The sequence below is a fragment of the Corvus cornix genome, chromosome 20 (assembly GCF_000738735.6).
Source record: "Corvus cornix cornix isolate S_Up_H32 chromosome 20, ASM73873v5, whole genome shotgun sequence".
Lineage (NCBI taxonomy): Eukaryota > Metazoa > Chordata > Aves > Passeriformes > Corvidae > Corvus > Corvus cornix.
Window position 1 is genome coordinate 5,842,729 of NC_046349.1, and position 13,655 is coordinate 5,856,383.

The 13,655-nt window shown below is 47.2% G+C and overlaps 1 protein-coding gene across 1 annotated transcript in view; it reads left to right on the forward strand.

Moving 5' to 3' along the window:
• The window catches only part of RIMS4 (regulating synaptic membrane exocytosis 4), a 55,452-nt gene that overhangs the window by 33,416 nt on the left and 8,381 nt on the right, over nucleotides 1–13,655 (forward strand). Inside the window, exons 3-5 of the mRNA XM_039563369.1 lie at nucleotides 11,052–11,164; nucleotides 11,809–11,910; nucleotides 12,169–12,308. Of these exons, the coding sequence (XP_039419303.1) occupies nucleotides 11,052–11,164; nucleotides 11,809–11,910; nucleotides 12,169–12,308 (355 nt within the window). The remainder of the gene's footprint in view (nucleotides 1–11,051; nucleotides 11,165–11,808; nucleotides 11,911–12,168; nucleotides 12,309–13,655) is intronic.

Here is a 13,655-nt window from a genome sequence, read left to right on the forward strand (position 1 = left end):
ATTTAAGGATAACTTCCAAAGGTGGCACACTGAAGTGATCAAAGATTTGGTGAAACTTTGCTGCAGCAGGCTTAAATACTTTCCCTCAGCCATACAAACTGCTTTTACAGAGAGTTGCTCACTGACTGCTTTTTCATGTTTGTTGCAGTGAGCTGGTGGCAGCTGCCACAGCTGCTCTGTGCTAGTGCAAGGTATCACAGGCAAAGAATATTCTGAAGTGCATGATTTTGAGCAACGCTGCTTTCGTGTGAACACCAGAGTGCATAAAATCCAGGGTTTTTTTTCATGGAGAGGCATATTATGCAGGGGTATACCTCTGAGGTATGCTAGGCCTTCTTTCAGCAAAATACTCCCTTTACCTGAAGATGAAGTGTACTGGAGACCAGCTGGGCTAAATGATGCATCTTCTGGAATTTAAGCTCATACAGCATGCCAGTAAATGCTGACAGTGTCAACACACTGCTTCATGTAAGTTTTTGCCAGACAAAAAGTCCTCCAACGTTCTTATCCAGGTTTTCTGTTGCACAGTGGTTGTGCACTAGTTAGGAAATTAATATACTAAAACTCAATGTGAAACTTTGTAGAAGGAGAAGTAGATATTTACTTTGAACAAAACTGCTTTCAGTCATTCCCATGTCCAGGTTTCATTCCCTCATGCTCTCCACCCCATGCAGGCACCAAGCCTTGTGAATCCAGGTGCTGAAGCCAGGCTGGGTTGTGTGCTGCAGGGAGGACATGGGACACCATCTGTCAAGCCCTTGCTGTGTCTGCTGAGTTGTTCTTTACAACAGACTGGCTCTTAGACTATGTTTTTCTTACACTTTCTAGGACTTACCTGCTATTTTGGAGTGATCTTTCACTTCAGGGTCTTGCTCTTTTTCATCTCTATAGATCTCAAGCACCACTGCCACAGTTTTATTCCCTTTTTGGGGGGATCTTTATGGCTACAGTCTGCCCTCAAACAGGGCATGGAAGTGATGTGCTCTCTAACCTTGTTGTCCATCTTTCCCCTGTCATTGGAGAACAGATCTGCTACAGCCAGGCTGGTTGTGCTTTCACAGATGTTTCCATTCATAATTAATCTGGAACAATCTTAGCACTGGTTACAAATCTCTACAGCAGTGAATATTTTCTTCTATGTATATACTTAAAAATCTGCTTGAGAGAACAGTTATCCACTGTAGTAAGTGCCTATGGGGTAGTCTCAGGACAGCAGGATTGCTGCAAGGATACTATTCCGAATATAGGAATAAGTCACAAACAACCCTGTGAGATTCAGCAGAATCTCAGCTCCATCCTGGCTCTTGCCCGATCTACATCTTGTTTTGGCTGGGTTTTGCTGCAGCTGCACGAGACCATGTACAGCATTCAGAAAGCAGTAGATTCTGGACTTGCATGTAACTTGTTCCTGCCAAACACTTTTCTTCCTGAAAATGGAGCAGAAAGATAAAAATGGACCTGGAACAAAAGCCTGCTAGCTGCCACAGTGCCTAGTGAGTGGTACTCATAGCGTTTTTGTTCTTGCTGGCTGCTGCTGGGATGATTTAAGTTCTGGAGAGCTCAGGTGATTTTTACCTTAGAAAAACACAGCAGGTGGTGACTAACAAAGACTTGGAGGATTGCTCTCCTATTATCTGAGAGGAGTGTGCAGGTCCAGCAAGGAAGCGTCTTCTTGTTGGCTGTCTCACCTCTCTTCTCCATGGTGAGTGCAGTGCCACCTGTGCTCTGCCTGAAGGCTGTGTTGTGCCCATGGCAGGAGGCAGGACACAGCCTGGCACCAGTGCCACCAGCACGGGCATCTCGCACCTCTCGCCTTCCTTCTGTCTCTGTTACCAGGTCTCCTACTGGGCTGGTGTGAGCCAACACTGGGGCTTAGGCTGGGGGAGCTGCCTGCCCTTCTCTGCTTTACTGTGGAGCAATAATTAATAGGAAGCAGGAGAAAATACTGGCCTGGGTTGTGACCACATGGCCACATGAAAATTCATTTTTCCTTCAGCAAAAAGTATCCCTCGTCATTCAAGAATGACCAAAAGACTTGGTTCCTGAATGCCCCATTCACACTGCAGCTATTCACTGAATGTTTCTTTTTTGACTTTCAAAGCCAGGAGACTTCTAGACTCTTTTATAACAGATTGTCTTCAGGCCTCTTTTTATCTGAGTCCTTTAAAAAAATGTAATGAAACATGTTGTTAATATCAGTTCAGGCTGTAAGAAATCAGTGTCTTTTGAGATGGAAACCAGGAAAGGCATGAAGATTATTTCTGTAATACCTCGAGAAATTCCTCAGCCTGTTCAGCAACAGCACATCATTTTGTGCTGGCAAAGCTTGACCAGCACAGCTTGGAAAGGGTGTGACCTTGAGAGCTGTAGTTACAGCAGGAAATACAGTGAATCCCACCTTCAGCAACCTCTTGGGAACAGACAGAATTGCTCACTGAAGACAGGTAGCTATCTTTTATTCAGTGCATCTGAGATGACTAGTGACTGCTAAAAATGGAGCTAGCCTGGCAAGGTGGGGAATGGAATGGGGGAGGTCTTTGTACAGAATTCGCTGCATAGTTTTTATAGCACTGTTTCAGTGGCAGAATTCATACAGCAGAAGGAATCGGATACGCGAGCGGAGTACAATGTGTTACAGCACATAAGACAGCACGTCACAGTGCTAAAAATGTTACAGAAAGTGGAGTGGCCCAGAGAGAAACAGAGCTTGTTGAGAGGCAGAGTTTGAGATCTTGCCTGGCAGAGGAGAGGTGTGCTGTTGGTGGGCTTAGGGTGAGTTTGGGTCCTGCAGGGATAGATGTTCATGGAAAACCTTCCCAGCCAAAGTGAAGGCTCCTGCGGCATTCACATCGACTTTGACAGGTTAAGGGGCTGTGTGCCCAGTCCCTGGACAGTGCAGTTGGATGCATATTCCTTGTGCACACGATAAATATTTGAAAGATGGGGTAATGGACATGGGCAAATTCTGCCTTCCTCCTTAGCTGATAGATAGCTGCTTGGCTCCTGCCTGTGAGCTGCGATCTAGAAGACTTCAACATGCAATATGGATGAGTGTGATTGTTACACAGAACATTACTGCTCCCTGAAATTGGAGTTCTGATGGGGTTTTTTTAATGCTCAAATAAAATAACTGTCAAATATGTTATCAGTCTCAGAGGAGACTTCCCCCTCCCCATTTCTCCTGGCTGAAGGAATGTGTTGCTGTCCCTGTTTTTTAAAGATAGAGCTGGACACTTCAGCTCCGTGTTAGATGTAGATGTGTGGTGTATCTGTTAGTTCAGCTGTGCAAGTCAAACCACTGAGATGCATGGCTGTGTTTAGGCAACTTGCTTATTAATTGCAAGTTTGTGCCATGAGAGGACAAAAAAAAAAAGTCTTTTTTATTTACAAGAACAGAACAATAATTTCTGAGCCCTGGGCCCAGATGCATCCCATGCACATACCAGACACAGCGGAACAGCTCTTTAAGAATGTATCACCTCTGGAGACTTGAGATGATGGCAAATAGGTGTTTGTGTGGATAGTGTAAATGAATCCATGAAAAGAACAAGACAAAATGTTATCTTTTGAAAATAGCTGTTGTCTGGGTGTGTCAGGGGGTGGCTGTGTTGAAGCTGTCTGGCCTCACCACCGTCCCACCTTGCTGAAGCCACGGCAGTGGAGCAGTGGAGCTCCGTGGGAATCAAGGTGTGCAACTTGTGAAACAGGGAGACAGGAATGGGGATTTGGTCCAAGGGGGAGGACACAAAATTCTCTTGAGAGAGCTTCTGGGCAAAAGGGTCTTACACCCAGCCTGTGAAGGGAGCAGATGAATGCCTCACTCGGTATTGCTTCTGCACAGACACAACAGCAAGTGTTACAAGTTAGTACAGTCAAGACCAGTCTCAAAATCTTGTAAGATAAAGTAAAAACGTATGGTATCAAGAAGAAAAGAAAGGGCATATGTGGTCTGTTTTTCAAACTGATAATTCACAAATAATGTTCAGGACTGATGTGTAAAGAGGAAGGACTGGAAAAAGATTTGGAAGGAAAAGTAAAACAATGCACCAGAATAAATTCTCAGGGAATGATTTTAAGAACAGATTAGAAAAGCGGCTGTCATGGATGGTGTAAATAAGCCTTGGGACCTGGGTGTGGACTGGCTGACCTGTGGAGATGCATTTTGACCATATTTCCTGCGAGTTTTACAATACTGTGACAAGCTGATTCTGCAAATGCTCGCAACAGCATAATGGGATACCTGGCATACAGAGTCCCAGAAGCAATTTAAAAATAGATTTAGAAAAGAGGTCAGACAAACTCCGCACGGACAGGAAAAGAAATTAATGATACATTTTCCCTAAATGTGTCTGCCTTTGCACGCTGCATGCTAATCTGTAGCCACCAGCGGGCGGGAGTGCGGAAGAGGCTGAGCAGAGCCACATATGCTGTGAGAGGGGGATCAGCACAGCTGCTCTGCATTTTCTTTGTAGCATTTTGCATTGAAATCAGTGTTGTCCATGTAGGCATTCAAATCCTGATCAGTTTACAAGCAAACTCTGAAAAACTGGTTCTCCATCCAGTCATATATAAGGAGCAGCTGCTGCACCATGAAGGAAGCGACTGCATGGTGCACACAGAGGGGAAGGACACAGATCTTTGCAAGGGGTAGGTCAGGAAATGCTGATACCTTGAAAGAGCAGAGAAGCAAGCAGCTGGCAAAGAGCCTTTAAACCACTCTTAAATTACTCTACAGAGGACAGATTTCATATGCCCTGACCTACAGTGTGCAGCACAGGAGTACAGTCTTCAGAGGGTGCACAGATTTCCTAGATAATCAGGATTAGGAATGTTGTGTTTAAAAGAAGAAGGTCTGGGCAGTTTCAGCCTCAGTTTGAGCACACAGTTTCTAAGATCCATAGAATCGTGGAATATTCTGAGTTGGAAGGGACCCACCAGAATCCTCAAGTCCAACTCCTGGCCCTGCATAGGACACCCCCAGAATCCTACCCTGTGCCTGAGAGCATTGTTTAAATGCTTCTTGAACTCAGACAGGATCATTGCTGTGACCACTGCCCACGGGAGCCTGTTCTAGTGCCTGACCACCCTCTGGGTAAAGAACCTTTTTCTAATATCCAATCTAAACCTCCCCTGACTCAGCTTTATACCATTTCCTCAGGTCGTGTCACTGGTCACAACAGTGAAGAGATCAGTACCTGCCCCTCTGCTTCCTCTCATGAGGATGTTAAAAACCACAATGAAGTCCCCCCTCAGTCTCCTCCAGGATGAACAAACCAAGTTACTTCAAGTGTGTCTCATAAGCTTGCCCTCCAGTCCCATTTCCATCCTCACGGGCTCCTTTGAACGCTCTCTAATAGCTCAATGTCTTTTTTATATTGTTGTGTCAAAACTGCTCCCAGGACTCGAGGTGAGGCTGCACCAGTGCAGGACAGAGCAGGACAATCCCTTCCCTTGCTGTTGATGCTGTGCCTGATGCACCCCAGGACGTGGTTGGCCCTCCTGGCTGCCTCATGTTCAACTTCCCATCAACCAGGACCCCCAGGTCCTTTTCTTCAGCGCAGCTCTCCGGCCTCGTTCCCCAGTCCGTACACACAGCCAGTTTTATTCTGCATATAAACGTGTCACAAAAGACAAAAGTGGTTTATGGGCTCGGTCATCTGTGTCATAAAGCCAGGGTGGTGGTTGGTACCTGCTCTGCATGGAGATTGCTCGTGAGAGCTGCTGCCGGGCGCTGCTGCCAGCGCTGCTGTGGGGTCTTGTCTCCCTCTCGTGGCTGTCCCCTCGCTCCCTGCTGTCTGTCCCGAGGTGTGTCCCTGCTGCCCTGCCTGCTGGCTGTTGTGCCAGGGACGGTTCGGGCATAGAAATGGCTATTTTATGCATTTGGCTGGAATGGCGTTTGCAGCCTGTGCTGAGCCATGGCGGGAGCTGCTACCTGTGCAGACAGCATTAATGTTCGTGCAGGTTTCTGCTGCATTGGTGGGCTCAGAGATCCCAGGGTCAGTAGTACCCAGTGTCATCTTTCTGCCGTCCCTGCTCTGCCTCCTTACCTACAGCTAAGGACCATGGTCTGAGCATCCTCCAGCAGAATGTCCTTCGTTTGTCCTTGACACCCTGGAGGCATCGCTGACCTCCCTGTGCTCTCCCTCTGCCTTCTGGTCAATAGAGTTGCGTTCAGCTTATGACCAATTCCACAGCAAACCCATAATCTTTAACTCTGTTGAAATAATTCCCATTTGGCTATGGCAAAGCAGAGCCTGTAAATCATGATTAGTGAAAGCAAAGGGCCAGAGAAGAGATAATTAATTTCGCTTTGCTGTTCAAAGGCTGTGCTGCCCTCACTCAGTGGAGGATTTGTGCCCTTTAGACAAAAGGCTGACGAGAGTCACCTGTTAATCTTGTCTGTGTGCAGCTCTTTACAGCATGAGATGGTCCTGTCACAGGGCCCTGCTGGCTCTGACAGCTGCTATTTGCAAGTCAGCTGCAAAACACTCCCTCTTTATTCCTCTGGCTATTTTTAACATTTCTCTTTAGATGCAGTAAAAAAAAAGACATCTCATATTGGTGATAACCAGGTTGTAGTGATTGTTCCCCTTAAGGGAGAGGCATGTTGGGCAGTGGGAGGGGAAGGGCTTTCCAGGATGGCTCCAGTGTGTATGAAACATCTGCTGGCTGTCACCCAGGGTGGAGACACCACTGTCATCTGCGGCAGATGCCTTCAGGAGCCTGTCTCCAGCACATCCAGTGTGTGCTGGAGAGCTGGTTTCTGGATCAAGGGCAGGTCAAAACAGCTCAGTATCTGCAGAGGACAGGCAGGAAAAGTCTGCTGAGCCTGCAGCATGCTCCAGAGCAGCAGGGAAGGGCTCTTGGGAGCATCAGGGTTGCATTTAAAGAGTTGAAAGAAGTCACAGTGCTCCCTGGAGGTCTTTTCTTCCCTGCTTTAGCTGCAGGAAAAACGAGTGAGTGAATGGGGAAGGTCTGTCCCACCAATCTCACCGTACATGTGCCCCCACCTCGCAATCCCAGCTTCTCTCTGAGCATTTGACAGACAGCTCACCAAGCTGGATTTGAGCATCTGAAATTTAGTCTATTCTGCTAAATGGTTCCTGCTGCTTTTAATTCACATTCATACTAAATTTCTGCAGGTTTTTTTTCCCCTTCTCTCTCCCCTCAAGGGAGAAGCAATGGCTTTCTTGGAGGTAGCTTATGATTTTTCCAGACAGAAATTGTTTCCATTCCAGGGTTATTGGCAATACCCAAATATATGTCCAGGAATTGGTCAAAACCAAGATTTAGAGCTGCTGCTTCTAATGTCTAATAAAGCAGCGCTGCAAAAGGTCAGCCTCTGTGCAACGTAGCAGCCAGTTCTCCCAGTTAATGGCATAATCTATTATAGAATTAATTCCCTATGTCTTCCCTTCCCAGTCAAATATAACAACAGTGGGGAACATTAACTGTCTAATCTAATACTGAGTTTCATATAGTGCTAGTAAACCCATTAACTGGGGCTGTTATCCAGACTGATGGAGTCTTGACCTTGGCCTGTGTTTCTAAGTGAGCTTTGCCATTCCCCTTGGGATCAGCCTTGGTGTTATGAAGCAGCAGGAGCTTCATTCAAGCAGCAGCTCCGCTGCCCTCCTTGCGAGGGTCTGTGCTGGTGGCCCAGCCCGGGTGTTCCTCCAGCAGTGTCCTGCCCTCTCGCTGTAGTTTGCACTGCAGAGCATTCATCATTTCAAGGTCATCTAGAGCCCTCTGGCTTCGAATTTACAGAGGGTAACAGCAGCCTTTGCTTTGCTGTAAACACTTCCAGTTGCCATTTCACCAGTTCACCTTTAGGCCAACAGCTCTTATTCTTGTGCCTTTTAAGGTTGTCCTTCATGCTCTCCTGCTGTTTTCCTCTATATCACTGATGCAGGCTGCAGCATCAGCTGCTCTGTTAGCAGGTGCTTTTACTGTCTCCTGAGCTGCCTCAGCTGCTGGGCAGAGCCTGAGCTAGCAGCATTCATAGCATCACAAGAATGCCTTGGAAGGGACCTTAAATACCATCTGGTTCCAGTCCCACTGCCGTGGGCAGGGACACCTCCTGCTAGACCAGAGGAGGGGTGGGCTGGTGTGAGAGCACAGGTGGCTTCTCTCCACACAGTTATAAAGTGCAGAGGAATACTTGGTATCAGCCTTTGATGTGATTCTCTCCCTGGCAGGCAAGAGGAACTGTTTTAGTGAATTGAGTATTTAGGGGCCAGAGGGGTTTCTCTTCCTTGCTGTCCTGCAGCACATGAGGTTTCTGTGGGTGGTTTTCTCCCACCTTTGTGGCCCCTCTGCAGTAACATGGCTGGACATCCCCCTAGAGAGGAATTGCTTCAAGACCTGGTTCTGGGTGTGCTGTGAACTCTCACAGCCCTCAGCTTCGCTCAGTCCTGGGCTTCCCCTCCTCTGTCCTGGTCCTTACCATCTTGCTAATTAGCCCAAGCATCTGTTCTGAGCACAGCAGTGAACATTTCCCTGAACGGCTGTGAGTTGTCATGCCAGATTGTTATTTACGTGCTCATTCAGGTCACACGCTCCCCAGGGCAGGAGCGAGACCCGAGTTTGGCCCATTTGTCTTCCATGAGTTGAAGAGAATAAAGAAAACATTTACCTTCTGGCTGATGGTCCATTCATCTCCTGCTGAATCTTGTGTCTTTGTCTGTCAGGCCTCCTTTTTCCTGCACTATTTTGAGTTCTCTAGGCACTAGTTTTCATCCTTTTTTGACTCTCTGCGTGCAGCCCAAAATGCCTGAGCCAGCAGGGTCACGGAGTCTCACTGGTCCTCATGTGCACCAGGACTCACTTCTTCCCTCCTTGTATGGGCAAATCACGAGCCTGATAAAGCTGGTCTGGCTCCAGGCTCCCTCTTCCTCTGCTTCCCCCATCCCATGTCCCTGCAGATTTTCCAGCCCTGGGGCTGTCTCTCTCTGTGCACGGTTTATCCTTGGGAGCCAAGCCACAAATCCAGCACCTCTGGATCCCAGAGGCTGTCCCGGTGGGGCCGACAGATGCCAGATGGGTGGTGGGTCAGGAATTGTGTACCCACAGGGAGCAGAGTGTGGCCCTGGACATTGGGGATGCACCTTGTGCTGCTGAGGAGTTGGTGACACAGGAAACTGAGAAAAATGTTAAGCCTTCTCTGCAATGAATGCCAAATAAATGGCGCTGTTTCTGTTGTATCTCAAAATATCACCTGGAGTGTTGGTGCAAACAGTGGATGCAGGGTGAAAAAAACCACTGAACTGAGGAAAATACACCCAAGCAGAGCCCCTCCCAAGCCTGTCACCTGGGATACCGAGACTCCCTCATCCCTTTTCACAAAGGTGACATTCGTAAAGAGCTCAAGGGCAGGTTTTTTCATGCTGATGGCTCAGCAGCTCTCCCTGTGTAGCAGCAATAACCAGGTTTCTCAAAGAGACAGGTCATCAATGTAGAGGGGAGGTGCAGTATTCCATGGAAAAGTCAGGCCATTTAATGCAGTGCCTCTGTCACAGGGAGCTGGCTCACCCCATGAACCTGTGCTAGTGACCTATCCTCTTCAGTCCCACGTGTGGCAAGATGCTGAGGGGAGTGTGCTGGCATCCTCCTTCCCTGTCAGAATAAATAAATATTCCCATGGGGCTGAGAGCAGGTCTGCAAATAGCTAATGAGAGCTGAAATCCCAACCTGAAATTAACACGCTGCTGGTTGAATGGGGTTTGAAAAGAATTTCTTTTCTTTTTAATGTCTTTTAAATGTAACAGGCTTGCAGGGGGGCATCACCGAGTCTTTGTGGCTGACTCAGCTGTGTGAGAGCCTGCAGTCCCCAGCCCACCCCGCAGGCAGGGCTCCTCTCTGCCGTCACTTGTACCCAACGTGCAGCCTCCTGACAGCATCCTTTGTGAGAAGTGGGTTTGGGGAGCAGGGGGCTGCATCGTTACTTGGGTAATTGCCCCCCTCCAAGGACGCCTGGAGAAGTGGAGGAGGTTTGTGAATGTGCCTGACTTCGGCACGCAGCAGGCAGGGAGCGACACCCGGTGCGGCAGCGTGGGTATCCCGGCACAGAGCTCCTGACGTGTGTCTCAGCAGCTGTGTCGTGGCTTGGCAGATGCCTGTGGGACAAATGTAGGTGTCAAATGCTGGCCTCGAGCCTCCTCCTTATCATTTGCAGCAAGTTCTTCCACAACCTCCAAAACAGCTGTGTAAATCAGGGTACAACTGGGTAAATCTTGATTTGTATCAGTGTACCACAGAGTTTGATGCTTTTATGTTGCTACAAGTGCAGTGACCAGCACCTGTAGCTGTGCCATGGGCCAGCCTCAGTGCCTGGCGATTAGATTAGAAGGCTCTGTCCTCTCAACAGCTTTTGTTTTGCTGTGGTGACTGTGGCAGAGGCGCTGCTGCTGTTTGAGGATGTTTTCCTATTAGCCTTGCCACCCATATTCAGATCCTCTTTGTGACTACAGTCATGGAAGCGGATATGAAAACCAGAGTGGACAGGGTGGATGCTTCTGGTGTTGAGCAGTAGGAAATGGGATCCTCTGATCAAAAAGGAGATATATTGCTCTGTGTGTGTGTGTGTGATAAATAAATAGGGGATTGAGTCCCAAGGGGATTGATGCTTGCCCTCCTCATCTCACTTTTAACTACTGCTCTAGATGCATTATTTCCTCCCTAGAAATGAGGACAGGGAAGGGATGGGCTACCAAGAGAGATCCTGTAAGTTATTCTAGGAATCTGTTATCTGAAGAGGTGACAAGCTAGATGTGATCCTGAGATGGCAGAGATTTTCCTTAGAGAAAATTAGTTATAGCTAAACAAATATTGACCAGCTGGTGACTGCAGCCATTATTGGGGTTTTTCAGATGAGGAAAGAGATTTTAAATGGATTCCATATAACTAAAGTGTGTGGAAATCAGCAAGTTTTTCTCGAGAAAAGGCTTTTCTAGATGTCATTCATTTCGAAGATACATTAAATATGGTTCTTTAGTTATTGGGTTGCTTTTAAATGCAAATTAACCACTTGCCAAAACAATTTTCTTTTGCAGCTTGAATTTCAGTGGAGTCCATCTGGCATCTGCTGGGCAGTTTAGTGACTTCCTGGGGAGCATGGGCCCTGCACAGTTTGTTGGCCGTCAGACCTTGGCCACCACCTCGATGGGTAAGGAACACAAAGGAATTGGGTGGCTTTAACTGGGTCTTGAACAGACAGCTCCTATAAGCCACCTAATAATCTGTCCAGCATCTGCTGATCTAACACTGTCCTGCTCCATTTCTCTGTTAAATTGAGTGAGCTTGGCTGGAAGGTTTTGCTGACTGCAGCAAATGTGGCATTACGAGGAGAGCAGCAGCTTTGTGCTTTTCTCCCTCGGCTCTGTAAGGCACGGACTGAGTAAAATGCAGCTAAAATCCTGAAAATGCATCTTCTTCATCTTGGGTTTTTTCTTTCTCTCTCAGGCCCAAAATTCAGTAAGAATTTTGTTATGGTCCACCACAATTGCATTTTCCAAAGCGGCCTGCAATCCTAAGTTCTTCCATTTGGGAGAGATGAGAGGCTTGCTGCCACAAAGAGTAGGAGACTGAGCCACGAAAGCCATATTAGAGGGCTCCTAGTCGAGTTTGCTTTTGAAAATGTGGCTTGGAATCACTGTGGACCTGCTGCAGAGTAGCACAGGAGAAAATCAGGCACATGCAGTTTGTTACACTTTGTGCAGGAGGGACATGAAGATTGTTCTTTTAACATTTTAGTAACGCAAGGATATATTGTTTTGAATGTCTTCTGTATATTTTGACATTTTGGTTTAGGGGATGTGGAGATTGGCTTGCAAGAGCGAAATGGGCAGCTTGAAGTGGATATCATTCAGGCTCGAGGACTGACACCAAAACCCGGCTCCAAAACACTGCCAGGTAGCATGCTTTGATCTCCTGAAGTGCTTCCCTGAGCCCCAGCCTCCGACAATGCTTGTGAACAGGGAAAATTTGAATTTTGCTTGGCTTCAGCAGGACTAAGCAGCCTGTGCACAGTACTGAAAACAAGGCTGCTTGGGCAGATCTTTTCCCTGCTGTAACTGCCTTCTTTAGATACACCTGAGACATGGCACTCTGTCTTTTCTAAAGTGAGCATGAAGATTTTCTTCATATTTGACCGTGTTTCTTTTTTTGCAGCTGCTTACATCAAAGCTTACCTGCTAGAGAATGGCGTGTGCATTGCGAAAAAGAAGACAAAAGTGGCTCGCAAGTCGTTAGACCCTTTGTACAATCAGGTGTTACTGTTTGCTGAGAGTCCCCAGGGCAAAGTATTACAGGTAAGATGAGCAAGTCTCAGGTCTGCCCCTCACTTTCTTCCACATCTCGTACTGGAAGGTGCCAAGTCCTGTTGTGCTGGTTAATTAACATAGATGAGAAAAAGCAAATGTTTTCAATCGAACCAAATGCACTCGATCTGAACGTAGCAAATGGAAAGGAATCTGGTTTGGTTTTTTTTATACTCAAGCTGATGATTATTTGACACCCTGCCAGGTACCATAAATGCCTATCCAGAAAAGGCTGGATTTTATTTTTTTAATTCCTTTTTTCCTACCCGGTTAGGAGATAGGTGGTACCTATACATGCTGAACGGTCTTGCAGCATGGTTTGTCTTCTGTGTTTATGCACATTCTGGGCACTCTGCTTTGCCATCACCCAGTCACATATCCTGCCCTTTTCTACCTCTTTACTGCCATATGTTTTCTGCCATACTCATATTTTTAACTCTGTACCTATGTTCCCAGAGCAAAGAGTGATTTGCATTGTTAAATCATATCAAAATCATTTCCATCCAATAAAGCCTGGCTAAAATCTGTTTGCAATAATCCATGAGTTTCTATTGTTTACCTCCACTGGCATACGAATTGCCAGCTAACCTGCTGGACCCTCTTCTTTGGTGACTTCTATCCCCCTTACCTTGATTAAAAGCATTTTCCCCTGATGCAACAAGACTGCACATTTATGACTGAGATGGAGTGGGACCTGTTTTGGTCTGCTCTTGCCTTGCATGGGTTTCCTTACCTGCTGCCTTGCTGCCAGGAAAGGCACTTATTCCAAAAATAAATTGAGGAGCTTGGCTTTTTGCTGATGGCCATGTCACCAAACCCACTTTGTGCAGTGTCTTGCTCCATCGCCTGCTGGCCTAGAGTGTGAATTTTTGGTTTTTGGTTGACATTCGTTGTCTCTCCTACCTCATTTTACAGAAAATTGTGATGTTGTGTTGAGGGAAAGAAGCTGTCAGGATTAGCCAGAGATCACTAATTGGCATCATAACTCATCCTACCCATCCTCTCCTCTTCAGAACATGGACTAACTCTGCAGTCAATCGTCACCTTTGTCTTGAGCCACGCAGGGCCACTTGGCCGCGTGCAGACCTCCAGCATGCCTAAGCCCATGACCCTCACTGCATTTGTTCTTCCACCCACTGGTCTCCATCGTGTCGTAAGTGTGACTCAGCTTTCCCTGCTCCTCTGCCAGCTCTTTCATTAGCCCTTCCTCTGTGTCTGTGAGCTGTTCTTGGCTGGCTGTGCTGCTTGCCCTGCATATCACTCACATGTGCCCCTCATGTCACTGGTCCCATTGGCAGCGCCCGGTTCCTGCCCTTCCTCCAGGTGAGTGACCGTGCC